The 18,366-nt window shown below is 44.6% G+C and overlaps 1 protein-coding gene across 7 annotated transcripts in view; it reads left to right on the top strand.

The window, feature by feature from the left end:
- The window catches only part of Ankrd11 (ankyrin repeat domain 11), a 196,376-nt gene that overhangs the window by 157,208 nt on the left and 20,802 nt on the right, over positions 1 to 18,366 (top strand). For 5 of the 7 annotated variants that reach the window (XM_037206340.1, XM_028880873.2, XM_028880874.2 and 2 more), the window contains 5 exons: positions 3,672 to 3,810; positions 14,011 to 14,181; positions 14,352 to 14,555; positions 15,600 to 15,742; positions 17,792 to 17,939. In XM_037206340.1, coding sequence (XP_037062235.1) covers positions 3,672 to 3,810; positions 14,011 to 14,181; positions 14,352 to 14,555; positions 15,600 to 15,742; positions 17,792 to 17,939 — 805 coding nt within the window. Of the gene's footprint in view, positions 1 to 3,671; positions 3,811 to 13,457; positions 13,555 to 14,010; positions 14,182 to 14,351; positions 14,556 to 15,599; positions 15,743 to 17,791; positions 17,940 to 18,366 lie in introns of those variants that run through there. The other 2 variants (XM_028880877.2, XM_037206339.1) reach the window with 2 other exon arrangements.

Here is an 18,366-nt window from a genome sequence, read left to right as displayed (position 1 = left end):
AGGGAGGCTTGAACTGGGAGTTCTGGCTGAGCATAGCTGTTAGCACAGAAGGTTATCTAAATATTCCTAGAAGTGGTTAGGTAAGTAGTTAGAGGTCTATAAAGTTAGTAAGGCTGTAAGAAAGGAGGGGTCTGAGCTAAATTGTGTAAAGCTATTACTTAATGTCTACCTGACCTAGGCGGTGTCCCCTTGTGGAATTTACCTTAAGTCAGGAGACTCGCCTGTGGGTTGTTATCACTGTTAATCCCCGGAAATTGGGTGACCACCTGGGTGATGTCTCCTTTAGTCCTTGAAAGTGGCTAGGGGAGATATCTGATTCCAGAGAAAGCCTTTCCTGAGGCTGTTCTCCAAATGCCTGGAATGTGTATGTCTAGAGAGTGATCAGTCCACATTGTTAGCCCTTCTTAGGGAAAAATCAATTGGGAATACTATGAAGGAACACATGATTTTCATAACAGAATACAGCTGATATATAACAAGCCAAGTAACACCAAAAACTCCTTGGGATTTGGCTTCCTCTGGAGGAATTCCCTGATTCCTCCAGGTAATGACTTTGCCATAACCAGCTGAGTTCTTATGATATGTTCCTGCGGCCCGCAGCAGGTGAATGGGGCCAGGGCTGTCTAAGGTACTACATTGTTGCCACCTTGACTATTTTTATGACATAATAGAATCTCATGGGAGATCTTGATCAGAACTGGCTCAATTTAAGAAGTAAACATTTTTTAACATTTACAGTCTCATTTCTAGTGGAGCATGCTCAGAGTAGTTTGAACTATGCTGTCTTTTCATAGTTGCAGAACAAAATTTTGAGTCCAGATTCACTCTGAAGAACCTCAGTTTTTAAGCATTCATCCAACTCTGTTGAGCTCTGAATATGTTCTAAGTAAAGTGCTGGGTGTGTTAGTGTGGGAACCTCCCTCCCCCCACTTTTTTTTTAAAAGAAAGATTTTGTTTGTATGTGTGGCTTGTGTTTTGTTGTTGTTACTTGTTTTGTTTGCATAGGGCTAGTAATGGAAGAGGCTCACACTTTCAGAGGGTTTAGTCTATAGTCTTTGCCCCACCTCTGTTGGCATGGTTGAGGCAGAGAGAGCATCATGGCAAGAGGGTATAATACTCACCTCTTTGTGGGAAGAAAGGAGAGGGAGGCAGGACAGACAAGATACCCCCTTCAAAGCTGTACCCCTAATGGCCTATTTCTTCTAACAGGCCCCACTTCCCAGCTTTGGACTCATTAGTGGATCAGATTAGTGTCATCATGATCCAGTCACCTATCACTAGCACCACCAGCCGGGGACTGAATCTTTGTAAACATATTTTATCCAAACTATAACACTGTACCTGTGTTCTCCTGCCAATGTCAAGTGGGCATAGGCAGTGGATCCATGATTGTTTCAGTCACCTGGAGGCTTAACCCTGGGAACAGGTGACTGTGCATTAGCTAGTTACCTAGGCAAGGAGCTGTGAGTTTTTGTATTTGTTTTTAAAATGTGAAACTTTTTAGTGACACATAAATACAGCTTCTGTTTTTTAAAAAATATATTTTTAATTATATTTATTCATTTTATTTTATCAATGAGTGTTTTGCTTGTGTGTATTTCTATGTGCCATATATGTGCTTGGTGCCTACAGAGGTCAGAAAGGGGCACACCAGAACCCTGGAATTAGAGTGACAGGTATTTGGGAACCACCATGTGAGTGCTGGAAATCAAACCCCAGTGTTCTGCAATGGCCTCAAGTGCTCTTAACTGCTGAGCTATCTCTCTAGCCCCCCCTATTTCACTTCTAATATTAATGACACTTACCATTCAAACTTAAGTGTGCAGTGTTTTCGGAATGGCCTCCAGGTTCTATCATACCTCTGTTCATGTGCTCTAGCAGTTATGTATTGGTGTCTTTTCTGAGGCCCTGTTCTTGGCTGCTGTACAGAATAGCACCATCTGTAAGGGACCTCAGGGCCAGAGCCTCCCTCTGTGATAAGTGCTGGAGAGGCCAGAGTCAGAACTAGTTGTTTTTGTCCAGTCCAAGTTGTTGATTGGAATTGATAAACCTCACTCATAGACCCCCTGAGGTCAGCTTGGTGCCAGTTCTTCCTGGGTTTGGGTGTAGTGGTCACAGTGCTAACTGTTGCTCTGCCAGACAAGTTTCTCTTTGTAGTGCAGATAGTGTGAAGGGACCTCCTGCTCCCATTATCATGTTCTGTGTCCACCTGTTCTTCACCTTTCTCTTGCCTCCGTGGCTCCATGGCCTATGTGTATGAACATCATGTGACCTGAGTCTCAAATAGAGGCTTGCTCTTGTGGGGCACATTTTCAGAAACTACATCCTAGGTGTGCATGTGCAGTGTGTCTAGGTCCCACCTCTGAAGGGGTACATTGTATCTAATCCGTACTATTTTTTCATAGCCAATAATAAAAAAATCTTTATTACAATGTTGAAAAATATAAAACTAATTATAAATTAGTAATCACCTAATTAAAAATGCAGTATTTCCTTTCCCTTACACAGCACAAGAATCAATGATTTGGATATCATTTTTAGCCACCATTTGCCCCAGATTGACTTCACTGAAGACAACTTTTTAGTTAGTTTTGGGGGTGAAAATTCTAAGTGAATATTAAGAAATAACTATTGTTTTAACTCAGGTGTTAAGAAACACAAATACCATGTTAACGTATGGATAGTATCTCAAGACAGGTGTTATTTCCAAAGGAATTTTTTTTTTTTTTTTTTTTTTAAAGACAGGGTTTCTCTGGGTAGCTCTGGCTTTTCTGGAACTAACTTTGTAGACCAGGCTGGCCTCGAACTCACAGAAATCTGCCTGCCTCTGCCTCCCAAATACTGGATTAAAGGTGTATTCCACCATCGCCCATCCCATACTGATGGTTTTGATGCAAATAAATTCCAGACTTACTCATGACCAACCAGGTGTTGGCATGTACTACATGTGGTGTGGGTGGGGGATGGGGTAGGGATCATGTGGCCAGAATTGTATAGCTCCTGGGTTGTTATCCTGTAACAGAAACCCTCCTTCCAGCTCCTTGCATAGTAGCTACGGTTAGGCAGGTAGACTTGAATTTGTCTTACCTGTAGACATACTACCTCCCAGTATCTCAGGCCTGGGATGAAGTAGGAAGTATTGGCAGGGTATATTCTATGAGGAGCAGCCCATAGGCCCGTATTCTGGAGAACAGCAAAGCTGCAATTCAGCAAATGTTAGGTGGGCACAGAAAGGGGATTCAAGGTGTTGGAGTCACCTGAGGGCTTAACCCTCGGCCCTTGCCAGCACTTTCTTCCCTATGAGAGTTACGCTGGAGAGTTTGATTCCACATTGTAGAGAGAATTCATTGTTCCTCATTAACAATACCCCCCCCCCCAGGGAAGTAGTATGGGACAGAAAGCAACTTGCTCTTTCTTCATTTGCACAGCAGCTTTCAGTTAAAGGATGAGCAGCATGTACTGTGAGCCTGTGGTCAAGACCAAACTGTAGTCAGCTCTTTTAGTCCTTGTCACTAACAGCTTGCTTAGCCTTGCACATGGAGCCTGGAACAGGAGGGTCTGTTAATAGCCCCAGTAAGAGATTTCCTTTCTTTGGCACATAAAGCAAAGTCATAGCTGATATGAGAAATTAATTTGGGAGTAATATGTGAAAATATCACTTTCTTTTCTAGGATAAAGATAAAGTTTCTCTAACTAAGACTCCAAAGCTGGACCGCAGTGATGGAGGGAAGGAGGTGAGAGAACGAGCCACCAAGCGGAAGCTGCCCTTCACCGTGGGGGCCAATGGAGAGCAGAAAGACTCGGACACAGGTACCAGACAGTGGCCATTCTCCCCATCCCTTGCCCCTCCCGGTTTAACACTGTATCCATGGAGGAGTCTTGCTGTAGCTGCTGCACCAGCCTGTGCAGTGATGGCTCCTCCAAGTTGAGCCCATGTCATTAACAGGAAAGTCATCAAACTTGCAAGGGTCCAGGTGCCCTGGTATACTTCCCAGAAGTTCATACAGAGGAAAGATGGTTTCCCACAGGGCTACCAGGGCACATGGATTAAGTTTTATTATTTGTAGCAAAACCCAGAGAGAACCCTGAAAGTGAGGCAGCTGGTATAGTCTTCCTGAGAATGGATAGGTCTAAGATTCAGAACAGGAGTATACATGGGCATGTATAGAGGTTGGGGTCATTACCCCTCATTGTGTATATTCCCAGTCTTATTCTGTCTTGGGCTTCTCAAGGAAGCAGAACCCTGCCTGGTCTCTGCTGCTGTCTTGCATATCCTCCTGCATTTGATGATACTTGTACCCAGACAGTACTCCTCCCCTCTACTGGTCATCTGACTTTTTTTCAACCTTTTTCTTTTTCTTTTAAAAAAAGTGGCTTATTGGGCAGCAAAACACAAAAATGGCAGAGGCCAGGGGTGAACCAACTGAGGCAGTGTCCTGGGTATGAGGCAAGGGTACACAGTATACACTTGAACATGCCCACAGAAACTAAACAGAGATGATGATTACCTAAGTGGCTTATGTTTGCCTAGGATTTAAGCAAGTGGTATGGGTTGGTGCACGTGACTCCTGTAATTTGTTGCTGTGTTTGGGAGGGGGAAGTTTGTAGAGACACTTAGATGAAGAAGGAAGAGGGATGGGTGTTCCATTCTCTATCACAGATGCTTCCAAGGCAAAGCAGAAATACATAAGTATTTATGGTGGACATACACATGTGGATGGCAGGCTTTTCCTTCACCTCTGTTCTGCCATAATGGAGAGGCTGGGTTGGGTAGAGGAGATAACACAGTTCCCTGAAGCTCATAGGGATGTACCCAGAGAAAACCAGATCAAACCTGAATGTCTTTTTCCTTGTGTGTGTGTGTAGGGGGGGTGGGTTGTGGGGACTCTCTCTTGACTTGGTTGTTGCAAAGTGTGGTGTTCCCAGTTGGCTGTTAGTGTTTTGGATAGTGGTTATGGAGGTTGAAATAGAGCCTCTGAAATGGTCACACATTCTCTGGAAGTTTTGCTATAGAGTTAATAAGGCAAATCCTTGTGCTTCCTAGGAGGGCCCTGTGACTTGCAGAAGGTGATTGATGTTATGCTAGAGAAAATTCTTCTTCAGGGGCTATGGGAAGCCTCTTGGACCTGTGTGTGTATCAGTGATTTGCCTCTGTGACCTCCACTGCACTCTGTGGACCTCTAGATTATCCTTTAACCTGTGCTATCAAACTGTGCATGTTCACACAAGGACCTTCTGAGGCCAGCAGAGGCTCAGCTGGGGAGACTTAGAATATTTTGGAAATAATATTTGGAATCAAAATTGAGCTATAGACATACATACAAAATGTGTGTATGCCCTGCCCTAGGTTTAGTATTATTTTGAGCTAATTCTTTAGTATAACATTAAGTCTGCTTTGTTAGTATAACACCAATCATCCCAGTGAGATGATGCTGATGTTCGTGGCAAAGTTGAGCTCCTTTGTCTACTAGTTTATTCCTTCAGTGATTTTTGTAGCACTGGAAATAGAACCCAGAGCCTGTGTATCTAAATACTCCACTACTGATCTGCATCCCTAGCCTTAGACAGCTCCATATTTTGAGATGTGGTTTTATGGTGTTTCCCAGGCTGGTGTCAAACTCCTGATCCTTCTGCCTTCATCTCCTAAGTACTGAAATTACAGATATGCAGTACAGCTATAGAAGGCTAGCAAATCTTTGTCTTCTTCCAGTGAGTTCTGTTTACTCACTTGTTCATACACACACACACACACACACACCTTTCTTTTTAAACTGCCTTTCTATTCTGCATTTTGTGGTGAGTTGGATACCTAAGGTATTCCTCCTCCTACTCAAAGAAGCAGGGCTGGCTTAGAAATGGGGTGTGATGGAGTCGGAGGCATACCTCTCATCTCCAGGATGTTCTGCAGTGGCACCCACCATGTTATTCAGGATGGAGAAGCCATAGAACGTGTGAGGTGATGGTGGATATTTTCTCCCATGTAAAAGAGGTTTATTTTGGCTTAGAGTTCTGGAAGCTGGAAAAGTGCTGGCATCTGCAAGATTTTTAACTTGATAAAATAGTGACTGAGATAGGATCTCTCTGGTCATCTGATAGGATTTTTCAGATCTCCCTTGAAGTGTGTGGCTTAGTCATACTAAGCACATTCTAGCTCTGAAAGGTTATTATGAGCCAGTAGGAGCCCCTGGCCAACAGCTTAGCCATTCCTGACCCTACAGTGTCCCTCCAGCGCCCTCTGCTGCTGAGGTACAGTTTAGTACCTATCCTTGATGACAGAAGTGGCCTACCCGAGTTAACACAAGGAATGTGCTCCCCTCTTCTCATCAGGATTCCCAGTAGCAAACAGTGAGCTTCCTCTGTTGCGCCCTCAAGTGGCAAAATGCTAGGTAGCCTCAGACCACCAAACCATACAAATTATTTTCTGGTTTCCCAGACCCTGCTGGATGTGACACAGCCCACTGGAGGTGCGGCCTTCCAGTGCTTAGTCAGGACTGAGGGCAGCCTGCCAAGAACAATACAGTTTTATCTGTTGTGAGTCAGCCTGGTCAAAAGCTTGCCCTACCAAGGTTGTACATCAGTATAGTGGTGCAACACTATTGCCACCACAATGCCCGGAAGCTGTGGACAAGAGCACATCCAGAAGCATGCCTCTGTTAGGGTTGGTAGTATGGGGAAGAGACTGGGAAAGTACATTTCTGACAGCTAGCAGTGAGCAACTGACCCTTGTGACATGCTGGCAAGGCTGGAAGCAGATCTAGTTGTCTTCATAGGAAAACCAGGCAGCCCAGTGTCAGTACCTCTGTCTTAAGAATATAAGACTATTCCTTGGGGCCCTCTTCCAGAGCAGATCGTTAGGACTGACCACACACATCACCTTTACCTGGTGAAGAGCTCTTCTTCCTTCTCCTGTCTTGGTCTAGTTTCAGTTTAGAATTCCACCATCAAAATTACTCACGATGGCCTGGTGTGGTGACAGGCACTTTAATCCTGGCACTTGGGAGGTGGGTGGATTCTGTGAGTTGCAGGCCACCCAAGGCTACATAGTGTCTTGAAGGGGGGAGGGGGAGCCTTCATTATGGAATTATATGTCTAGGATTTACTTCAGATGATACTATTTTGTCCCCATTTTATGTTGGAAAATTTCTCATTAATTTAAAAATCTGTAAATAACCCCTTACCTAACCTTTCTAGGGTTTATACAGAAACCACCCACCCCATTGCATATGTCATTGTCAAATACTGGAGCCAACAGCTGTCTATTCCCAGTATCTATTGCATCTTTGGAACACGGGAGGGAATTAAGACTTTCTTATATTGCTTACACTTTTGAGCAAGACTCTTCTCGGGGGTTTGTGCAGCACGTTGACTCATAAATTCTTAGGCACTCAGTTGGGTGTTCATTCCTCAGGTCTTGATCACTTAGTTTTTCTACGATAAAAGATTTTTCCAAGTCTCTTGCCATTGACTGTGTAGGAATTTATGAAACTCAGAATGCTTGGTATAAGAGATAGTGACTTTGGGCTAATGAGGAGGCTTCTCTACCACCTTGCTCACCAGAAAGACATTACTGTGGGCTGCATATTGGTAGATTCTGGACCATGGCAAATGAGAGAGTAGAGTCTACATCCTGTCTGACTTACTGGCTGGGGGCATTGAAGAGAAAATGCTGTGAGAACAAGGTAATTTCTGGCTTACCATGACCTATAGACCAGCAGCCTCCACCCAGCACTCCATGATATTAGCCCAAGAACCACATGTGACTACTGGTGAAGAAACAGATCCAAATAAAATAGTTCACATAATTGAGAAGTCTGTGGTTGGTCTGGTGTGTTTCTCAACCATTTTTCCTGTTCACACCTAAGCCATTTTTTCTTCAACAAAAGGAGATCATACACTAGCAAAGAAAGTTCTTTCTGGTTCAAATTCTGTATTTTCCAAAATTCAAAGGCAGTAGTTCTGGTGGGCAAACCCATTACGTAATGCATCTGCTTGATACCAAGGCTTAGGGCTTTTGTTTAGCATTTATAGCAATGAGACAGCAAAATAAGCCAAGGTAAAAGGTATTTGGGATTAGAACACAGCTAGGGTAGATAAAAGGAGAAGTGCCAGGCAAGTGCAAGAGCCAGGCAGTTTAGTCCTGACTATATACACTGTGAGACTTTGAGCCTTGCCTTTGCTGCTTTGCCTTTCCAACTGGCAGCAACTGCCAATGTCTGGGGTCCATCCAGGCAGGATTGATAAATGTTGTTCAGGCCTTAGTCAATGTCTGGACTTGTCATTTTATTTATCTTTTAATCTTCAGCATGTGTTGTGTAGTGAGAGTAAGTGGCAGGTTGTGAAATTGTCCTACTTGTTTATTGTGTGGATCTTTATGCTAGTCTCACTCCTCATGTTCTGCTATTGAACTATGCAACAGCAAGCATTCATCCTGCAGGCCATATGTGATTCAGGGAGAATAATGCAGTGAGGGCCAGTGTAACTCTCAGTTTAGAACTTGGGAAAGCAATCTGCAGAGGTCTTAGAAGCGAAGACATGGTCTCACTTGTGTCTGACCTCACTACCACACTACAGATGGCTAGTCCATTTCTCAGAAGGAGGAACAAGAACTAGAAGAGTCCACTGGGGGATAGAGGTGTCACAGCACATAGGTGAGAGAGGTCACTTATCACAGCACAGGTTTTCTTTTTTTTTTTTTTTTTTTTTAAAATGATTAATTGTAACCCTCACAAAAATGGAAAAAAAAAAAAAAGATGTATCAGTAAGTCAGGAGTACAGTTAGCGATTACCACCATGACTTGATGAGGCTGTGCTGCAGGTTGGGCTGTGAGACCAGTACTCCTAACCCTCTACCCACTATGCTAGAATTGTAGCTCAGGGCTTAGATAAGTTAGATGGAGGTCCTTTTTGCAACTTATGATCTAGTGTGTGTCTTGTCCACAGTTGGTACTTTGTGGCCATAAACACTATACTTAATTACTCTAGATTCCAAGACCAAGTCAAATATTTGGTCAGAGAAGCATGGTTTGTTTTTGCGGGTTTTTTTTGTTTGTTTGTTTGTTTGTTTTTTGACATGTAAAAACTAAGGCGTTTTTAAGAGTGTCGGTGTTCACTATACCTTACCTATATCTAGGAGTGGTGGGAAACTATTCCACGGAGTTTCATTGGTACCTGCAAGGCATTTACTGCTGTTTCAAAATATTACCATGGAGGTTGTTTCTGTAGAGTTTAAGACTATACTGGCATCTAGATTCTGAAGTGGCAAATAACAGTTACAATTTCAGTAATGAGATAATAGTCTATACCCTAAAAAGTGTTCTCATTGCAAAAGCCTAGAATTAGAAATGCCATAACCAGCTGAGTTCTTATGATATATTCCTGTGGCCTGCAGCGGACCCCCACACTGTGAAATGAACTTTTAAGTACAATACCTTAGTAGAGTTCTAGGCCCCAGAATTGGACCTCTTCCCTGAAGCCAGTCCTCAGACACCACAGAATGCTTGTTCCCATAAAATGGCAAAGTCTTTAGATCACCTTTGTCTACAAGGAACGCAGACTCCATTTAAAGATCCCAGGCTCTGTTGGTATATTCTAAAGAGGATTAGTTGGCTTCTGCTCTGAAACCTGTCCCCTCCTCTAGTAGGGTTGGACTTGTGCTTCCATACCCACTGGCAGGACCATAGGTTTAATGTCATTGCTGAGACTCCTGGATGCCAGAACTCCCTGGTAGAATTACAGACAACAGAGAAGAAAGCTTTTTCAAAAAGCTCTGCAAGGGCTGGCTTTAGAATAACACCCTGGAATAGACAAAATGAAAACCAGTAGAATGTAATAGAAGAAAAAATTAAGATCAGTAGGAAGAAATAAAAAACTATAAAATTTCATCTGGAAATGAAAGTTATCACTAAAATTAAAAATTCAATGGCCACACTATATAGTTTATTAGATATGACATTTTAAAAAAAGAATCAGCGGGAGTAAAACACTTATGTACAAACTTGAGAATGTACAAAAGCTTGTTTTGATGACATGTGTTTGTAATCCCAGATCTGGAAAGATATAGACACATAAATATCTGGAACTCACTGGCCAGCCAGCCTAGCCTACTTGGCAAACCTCTGTGAAAAGATGGCCAAGGTTGACCTCTACACCTACATATACAAACACCCACAGAATAACCAGTGAATTAATTGTAGCTGAAGAAATTTCATAGATTGAAAGGAGAGATAAGAGTAAGGATTAATGAATCTGGTTAGAGTTGTAAGGGAGAGGAGGCAGGCACAGGAGAGCTGACTCTAAAGGAGAGTGAAGGAGAATCATAAGCAAGGAAAGAGTAAGTATAGATAGGAGCATTTGTTGTAGGTTCGTGAGGATGTATCCAGTCAGTGAGCCGAGAAGACACTGTTGAACAGCACTGATAGAGTCATAGGCCTCTATCACCCCAGCAGCCAGGAGCTGGATGTGTTGCCCCTTCATTCAAGGAATCTGTTCTTGGGAAAGTGCACTCTGTCCTTGCTGCCGAAAACCACTGTGCATCAAGAAGGCCTTTCCTCTGATAGATGTAATGGCAAGGAGGAGTCAGTCAGAGCAGGCTGCCAATGCATTTGTCCAATCTTCCTGAAAGCCACACCAGCAGAGCCAGGTAATGGGAAGGAGAAAGGGTCAGTGGGTGATACAACCACAAGCTAGGAAGTGCTTATTGGTGTCTTGTGTATTCCATCTGAGTGATAAAACACAACTTTGTTACCTCAAGATCTGACATGAGGCATGTGGGTGCTAAGAAAGGCACTGCACTATCTTAAAAAAAAAAAAAAAGCAGAGCACTATCACATTTTTTTTGTTGAATATAGGTGAGAAGTAGAACCATCCAGGCTCGTGTCTGCCTAAGAGAACTGCCATAGCTGAGGGCTCTCCTTGGGTGTTGGCAGGGTCTGTGGGTCCATCCCTCTCCCATTCTCTGTTTTCTCAGACCCTCTGCCCTTGGGCTCTACTCAAAGCAAAGCCTAAGGAGCACTGTTTTAAAGGGGCTCTTGGATCCCTTGGACTGCTGCCCTTCTGTAGGCTCAGGTAAACTTGTGATCCTACCTGCCACTCATTCAACCATGTCATAGACTGAATTTCGCCTTGGATATCTGTCAGTATTCTACTTTAGCAATTTAGCAGATACCATTTGGAATTCTTACGAAGTCTACTTTGCTTCCATTTGAATAATAGAAATGGAAATTAGTATAAAATGCCAGAGCAACTCTGGTTTTCTGCAGGAACTAATAGTTTCTCCTGCTTCCTGCCCCGTATCCTTCCAACAGACAGGATACAACTGTGACAATGGGTGCGGAGCTGGGTCACCTGAGCCCACAGCTTAGGCAGGCCCTACAGACTGCCAGACTGTTCAGCACCTGGTGGTGGTGGTGCTGGTGGTGGGTGCAGGTAGCATATCCTGCTCCAGGAGCATCTGCAACACAGCCTGTGTCCATGTTGGGTAGCTCAGCCATTTTTTGACACATTCAGTGTATTCTGAATCTTGGCATATGACAGAACTTTCAGTGTCCTTCCAGGGACTTCTTTGGTGTCCATCTTTTACCCCAGAAGTCTGATAGGCACTTAGGTTTGCTGGCCTTTGAAGCTGGGGAGTGAAATTGGACAGTTGTGGGTACCCATTGTTGCATGTGCTTAGCAAAAGCTACCTTTACAATGAAGAGGTTCAGACTTTGAGGAAAGCACATTTCAGAACCATCCCCACCCCCACTCCCATTTGGACAAGTAAGTGATAAAGTTCTAAGATGTTTGGCTGTGTGAGAAGTTGCTATGCTCAAGGACCAAATTCTTCAGGGGGAGGGAAGCAGAGCAGTGTTTTAGTGGTGCTGCATGTCCCTGAGCATCTTTAAGAGCAGGGAAATGCTTCTTGGCTCAGTGAGAGCCAGTGGTCACTGAGCTGCAGAGAGGGACAGCTGCTGTCTTAAAAGCCCAGACCCGATACCCCTCCCAGCCTATGTGTCCCCTGGTTGGCAGCAGCTGTTCTGGGCTCCCAGCCTGAGCTTTTGAATGACCTGCTAGAGTACATGTGCCTCAGACTGCTAGCCTGGTACTTTTTTTTACTAGGTTCCTTTGTTATCTTTAAAATAACAGGTATGTGGCCAGGCATGGTAGCAAACACTTTTAATTCCAGAAGGTAGGGAGGCAGGCTGATCTCTTGAGTTTGGTCTACATAGTGAGTTCAGGGCCAGTTAGACCCTATCTCAAACAAAACAAGATGTATAGGTATGTCTGTGCATGCCTATAATTCCAGCCCTTGTGGGGGTGGAGGCAGGAAGATGGGGTGTTTGAAGCCAGCCTGGAGCTATGAGACCATTTTAAACAAAATACCACCTGTAACTTAGTTGACAGGGTTGGGAGTCTTATTTGAGACTCAGTGTAGTGCCAAACTTAAACAAAACAGAAAAGTATGCTTTATGATCTGAAGACACACTAACCCGCAGTATATCAACCATATACTGCACAAAAGCAGAGCTGACCACTTGGAGTTGTTAATGTAATTAGCAGGTGTCACCCACCGCTGGGAGTATGTCATACTCTGTATAGTATGAGAGTGGCATGGTTTTCTGACATTTTGTTCTCGCCATATTCTTAATGTTTTGTTGTTGTTCCTTTCTCATGTTGTACATCATGGCTTGTTCAAAACTAGCTAGTGGTGGCTTGAAGTATTTAGAGGAGTTTTGCCATGAGTTGTTAAACTGGCAAATGTTGCTGCCTACAGGCTTGTCACTTTAAAAATCTTCTAAGTCAGCAAGCCACAAGTTTAGTTTTTAAGAAGGCAGTCTGAAATACTTGTAAAGAACTAACAGTTTGTCAGAAAACTCAGTAGAAAAGTGGTAGGATGGTTTGGGGGCCTGAGGACACTAACCTAAACAGAGGGAAAGTGCTGATGAAGCCAGACAAAACCAGCTGAAGACCAGTGACAGGTAGTCATGTTATCTACTGAAGCTACTTTCTTAAAGCTGTCACCTACCTCTAGAGTCAGGCATTGGTTTCAGAAGCTAGTTTATCCCTGCAGAGGGTTTTCTGGATAGGAAGGGGAGAAAACTATTGCCGGTAAGAGCCTCATCGGCATTTTCCCTTGCCAGACTTTGGCAAATACAGGCTATGTACCCTGTGACCTGGGGAACCCTGAACCCGTCTTAGCCCTGCTCAGGGGCTTACCCCTGATCTCCACAGCAAGAGAGGTACTTGCTGCTAGGCAAAAAGCAAAGTGAGAGCCTTTGTGTTCCCAAACCATGGACTTTGGAGTGTTTTCTCCACATCCCACCTCTTTTAAGAGCAGCGGCACAGTCTTTCCAGTAGAGTTGGCAGGGCATTTTGTCACCTGTCAGAGGCACCCAGGACCTGCTTGTTAGGAGGCGGTTAAGATGGAACAGCTGAGCTGTTACATCGTTCTTGTTAGTGCTCTGTGTTGATGCCTTTAGATGCCTCCAGCTCAGTCCATGTTGTGGTACTGCAAGGCTGGTACGGTCCTCGAAGCACCATGGCATGAAATGGAGGTTCCTAGAAGCAAGAAGAAAGGTACAGTACTGACAAGTTGGCCTTGATTTATTTACATATATTAAACTGTGTCTGACATTTTATATCTGCACTGTTTGTTTGGAGGAGGGCTGGGAAGGAGTTTAATTACAGACACGTGTTAATAATAGAGACCTGTCCCATGTGGGCCAGGCCAGTGGTGTTGAACCATCCTACTGCCTTCGTGTGTGGCGCCTGCAGGGAGCAAATGGTTGGTGGAGACTGAGACTTAGATCTGATGGGCTGACAACAGGGCATTTATACTGTGTCCCTCACAGCTACTGCTCAGAGTGGGGTGATGGCAGTGCTCCCAGCACTGACACTTCCCCTCATAGACTTTCCTTGTTGCTCCGTAAGCTATCGGGTGGAATGAGGGGGCGATGTAACATTAGTTAAAAATCCAGCTCTGAGGATTGGGCATGAAGTCTCCCCTCCCTTTCTCCTTCACCTGCCACACAGAGAAGCAGGGTCCCGAGCGGAAGAGGATCAAGAAGGAGCCTGTTGCCCGGAAGTCCGGGCTACTGTTCGGCATGGGGCTGTCTGGGATCCGAGCTGGATACCCTCTCTCTGAGCGTCAACAGGTGGCTCTGCTCATGCAGATGACTGCTGAGGAGTCTGCAAATAGCCCAGGTGAGCCCCGGGAACCTGAGTGGTTTTTTGGACAGGGAGGGAATGGCTGTACTTGGCAGTGGGTCCTGTGTGGATCCCTTTCCCCTCATGAAAATGGTTGGGTTCTTGAGGTTCCCATGAAACAAAGCTGCCTTCTGTAATGCTCTACTTGTTTCCTCCTTGGCCTGCAGTAGACACAACACCAAAGCACCCCTCCCAGTCTACAGTGTGTCAGAAGGGGACCCCCAACTCTGCCTCAAAAACCAAAGATAAGGTAAACAAGAGAAATGAACGAGGAGAGACACGTCTGCACCGAGCAGCTATCCGGGGTGATGCCCGGCGCATCAAGGAGCTCATCAGCGAGGGCGCAGATGTCAATGTCAAGGACTTTGCAGGTAAGTCCTTGCTGCCCTTGGGCAACTTGCTTCTGGGTGAGCCTCCTGCCCTTGGTCCCAGAACATGGGAAGGAAGTGTTTTTGTGGAGTATGGTTGGTTTCTGTGGTTGACCTCATGTCCACACAGTGTGATTTGCTTATTTCAGTATTTCGAGATTTTGATTTGTTTTTGTTATTCTTAAGCAAGTAAAGGGGCTTTAAATATTTACCTTTTACGGGTCTACCACAAGGCAGGTTCCTGGAGGGTCTTGCTCTGGTGTTTAAAAAGTACCTGCTTTGTTCCAGCAGAGGCCACTCTGCTGTAGATTGAGCACTCATGCTATTTACTACAGAGGTTGGTCTGGGCATAAATGGAGGCACCTCCTGAGATGTGCGTCCAAGGCTCTGTTAATTGTGTGGTTTTTGTGATTAGAGTATTGGACTGCCTTTTTGAGATGCTCTACACCATGATGCAACACTGTAGGAGAATTATAGCTGGAGGGGGTAGGGCTGGGGGTTATGGTCAGAATACATTGTATACAAGTATGAAATTCTCAAAGAATTTTTTGAAAAGATTATCTCAGAAAGAAAAGGCAGTGAGGAGACGATTTGGGCAAAATCAACTTTGTGCAGAACCTTAATTTCTCTACTCCCTAGTTTATGATTGTTTGATTCTGCCAAATTTAGCATGTTATTTTAAAAGAGTTTTCCTTAGGGAAAATGGGAGCTGCCTATAAAGACTGCCACTAGACCCTCCAGCCAGAGCCCAGGGGCCTCCTGAGTGAGTCCTGTGGCAGGCAATGCTGCACAAATTTTCTACCCATGTATAGTTTCTTCGACAAGTTATAAATCTGCAGAGTTAGTAGGCTAGATAGTCATTATGAAAAGCACAAGAAAAAAAAGTGATGCCTTCTCTGGGTATAACCTGCTTTCATAGAGGGCTCCTCCTTAGGGAAGAACAAAATCCCCCGCCCCCCATACACCCCTGTTGTCATTCACTACAATTTAGGCAAGAGCCAAGTTTTCAGGGATTATGTAACAAATACCCTAAGTTTCTGTTTTTAGGCTGGACTGCACTGCATGAGGCGTGTAACCGGGGCTATTATGACATCGCCAAGCAGCTGTTAGCCGCTGGTGCAGAGGTGAACACTAAGGGCCTGGATGATGATACGCCTTTGCATGATGCTGCCAACAACGGGCACTACAAGGTTGGCATCTCCCTGCAGCCCTCCAGTGGCTGCTCTGTCCTTAACTTCTGGACCATTCTACAGCTTCCTGTTTCTCTGTCTTAGCTAGTTTTCACATTTTCTGATACTGGGAAGTGAGTTTTATGTTGTCGTCATTGTTGTCCCCTGTTGATCCCAATCCCCTTTCCAGCCCTAAGGCCTAGCTGTTCATTCTGCCCTAGGTCAGTACTGAGAGAACCTCTCAGTTTTGATGACTAATAGGACTATATTAAATGTACAGTGTTGGCTCTGTTGGCCTGGCTGGATAGCTGTATGAGTTGCTGCTGCGTCCCTATTACCACTGGTACCGATTCCATCCAGAAGGTCAATCCAAAGTCTTGGGTAGAGTAACACTTGAGAGATAGAGTCAGCACATGGGATTATAGTCAAAATAGATTACTGTGGTAGGTCAGGACCTCATCTCTTAAGGACAGGGTTTCCTGAATCTCCAGCAGGAAACACTAAGATGTGCTGGGCATACATACCTCTTCCTACGAGAGAATGGGTTGCAGAAGTGACTTCATTAGACTCCCTTTGAGTGGGCAGGACAATAATAAGCATGGTGAGGATGAGATCATCTGCCCAGGTTAAGAGTGCTAAAAAGCATCCCCTGCCCAGCTATTTTGAGAAATACCAGGAACCTATAGATCCGGATCCTCCAAGAACTGAGTGGTACACAGTAAATCTTTGTGGGTTGGGTCTTTTGAATGAAAAGATTAGTGAGACATCCAAAAGGGGGGAATGTATATATGATTTTAGGGCCTATTAAGTTTTTAGGTGAGATAATGGCATGGTGGTGTATTTGTTTGCTGGTTTTTAGGAGCCCTTTTAGAAAAATGTACTGGAAAAGTTTATCAAATGCCTAAGACTTGTAAAAGAATACCCTGAAAGGTGGGCAGTTTGAGTACAGGTCACTGTGAGCTTGCAGGTGATAAAACTTGAGGGCAAGTTTTAACTGTAGTAACACAGTTGAGGTGAGCAGAACCTCTTAGAAGAGAACATATAGGGTGGTCCAAAAGGCAGCTTTTGAAAACCTCTCTTCCTAGCTTGACCAAGGAGATGGAAGAGACATAAAGATAACAGACCTTGTAGGAATATGGCCTGCGTTGCTGGCCTTAGGGGAAAGGCACAGGTGGGTACTGACTTCTAACAGCAGAGAAGTAGATCCTTGGTCCCAACACCACAGGAACTAAATTCTGACAACCTACACAATGAAGGAAGGAGCCAGCTTTATCTGTACCTTGATGTAAGCAAGTGAAACTGATTGCTTCAGGCTGTAAGACAGGTTGTGGTGATTTGTTACAGCAGCAGTAGAAAACTTACATGCACTAAAAACTCTCCATGCTGATGATCCAATGCAAAACATTATTCTTGAAGTGGAAACACTGTGAGTGACAAGAGTATGTATTAAAGCCTGAACTAAAGTTGAGGGTAGATGGAAACTGGATGTTTGCGCTGGAGTTGAGTGAGTTTCTGTCAGGCATATGAAACACAGATTGCTGATTATAAATGGTTGAATAGAGCTGTTGAAATGTCACCTTGAATGTTTCTGTCACCCATGTAACCATCTTTATGCATGTAAAATCAAGCAAGGAGGAGTTATCTTATTTTCTAATGTAAATGAAAATAAATAAACCAGCTTACAGAAATGTGGTCTTTGTTTCCTCTATTTTCCACACCCCAGTCCTCCTAAGATAACGTCCCCTATGTACCTACCCTTCGGACCTGCACTGCTGACCAGCTCTCTCTTGGTGGGAAGGGAGCTGTGTAAGAAGATTTTGGGGAAGAGGTAGCACATCAAGGAAGAGAGATGGAGAAAACATGGAGGAAGTGAACCGCTTTTGAAGGGGAACCCTGTGCAATCTCTCACAAAAAGAGGACAGGCTTGCTGGGCACCTAGAGACCTTGCCACAATGGCTCTGCACACAGTACCCCCACAACAGGGTGTAGAGTGGCCTATAGCTTTCTACAGGCATGGCAGAGTAACTACTTTTCAAATAGTCTGCTAATACCATTATTAATGTTTTGTAGGTGGTGAAGTTGTTGTTACGATATGGCGGAAACCCTCAGCAAAGCAACAGGAAAGGCGAGACACCGTTGAAAGTAGCCAATTCCCCAACGATGGTGAATCTCCTGTTAGGCAAAGGCACATACACTTCCAGTGAGGAGAGCTCCACTGGTAAGCCAGGCAGACAGAACACGTGAGTGGGTGGGCGAGGCTCTGTACTCCCTGATGGGAGAGTGCCCTGCAGTGTCTACATATGGTATTTCCCTGCAGATTGTCACACAGGGTCTACAAGCCTCCTCAGGTGGCTGGCGCCTTCAGGAACTTCCAGATACAGGAGTTCTGCCAGGGTGCCTCACTGCCAAGATGCCTGCACTCTGTCTGCTGAGATGCCAGCCTTGTCTCTCACAAAACACTGTGGGTTCCTTCTGCCAATGGTTGGCCTCAGATGTGACTAAAGCGAGGTGCTTCTTTAGAAGCAAAGCCAACCAGCCTCCCCTTCTGGGTGGCCATGCACTGGGAAGGCCTGTTCCTCCACAGCTGGAGAGCATTCTTAACTGATGCTAGTAAAACGATTCTGACCTACCTGATAACTCCCTTC

Source organism: Peromyscus leucopus, chromosome 5 (assembly GCF_004664715.2).
Source record: "Peromyscus leucopus breed LL Stock chromosome 5, UCI_PerLeu_2.1, whole genome shotgun sequence".
Lineage (NCBI taxonomy): Eukaryota > Metazoa > Chordata > Mammalia > Rodentia > Cricetidae > Peromyscus > Peromyscus leucopus.
Note: the sequence above shows the minus strand (reverse complement) of the source record. Positions and strands in the feature narration are given on the sequence as shown.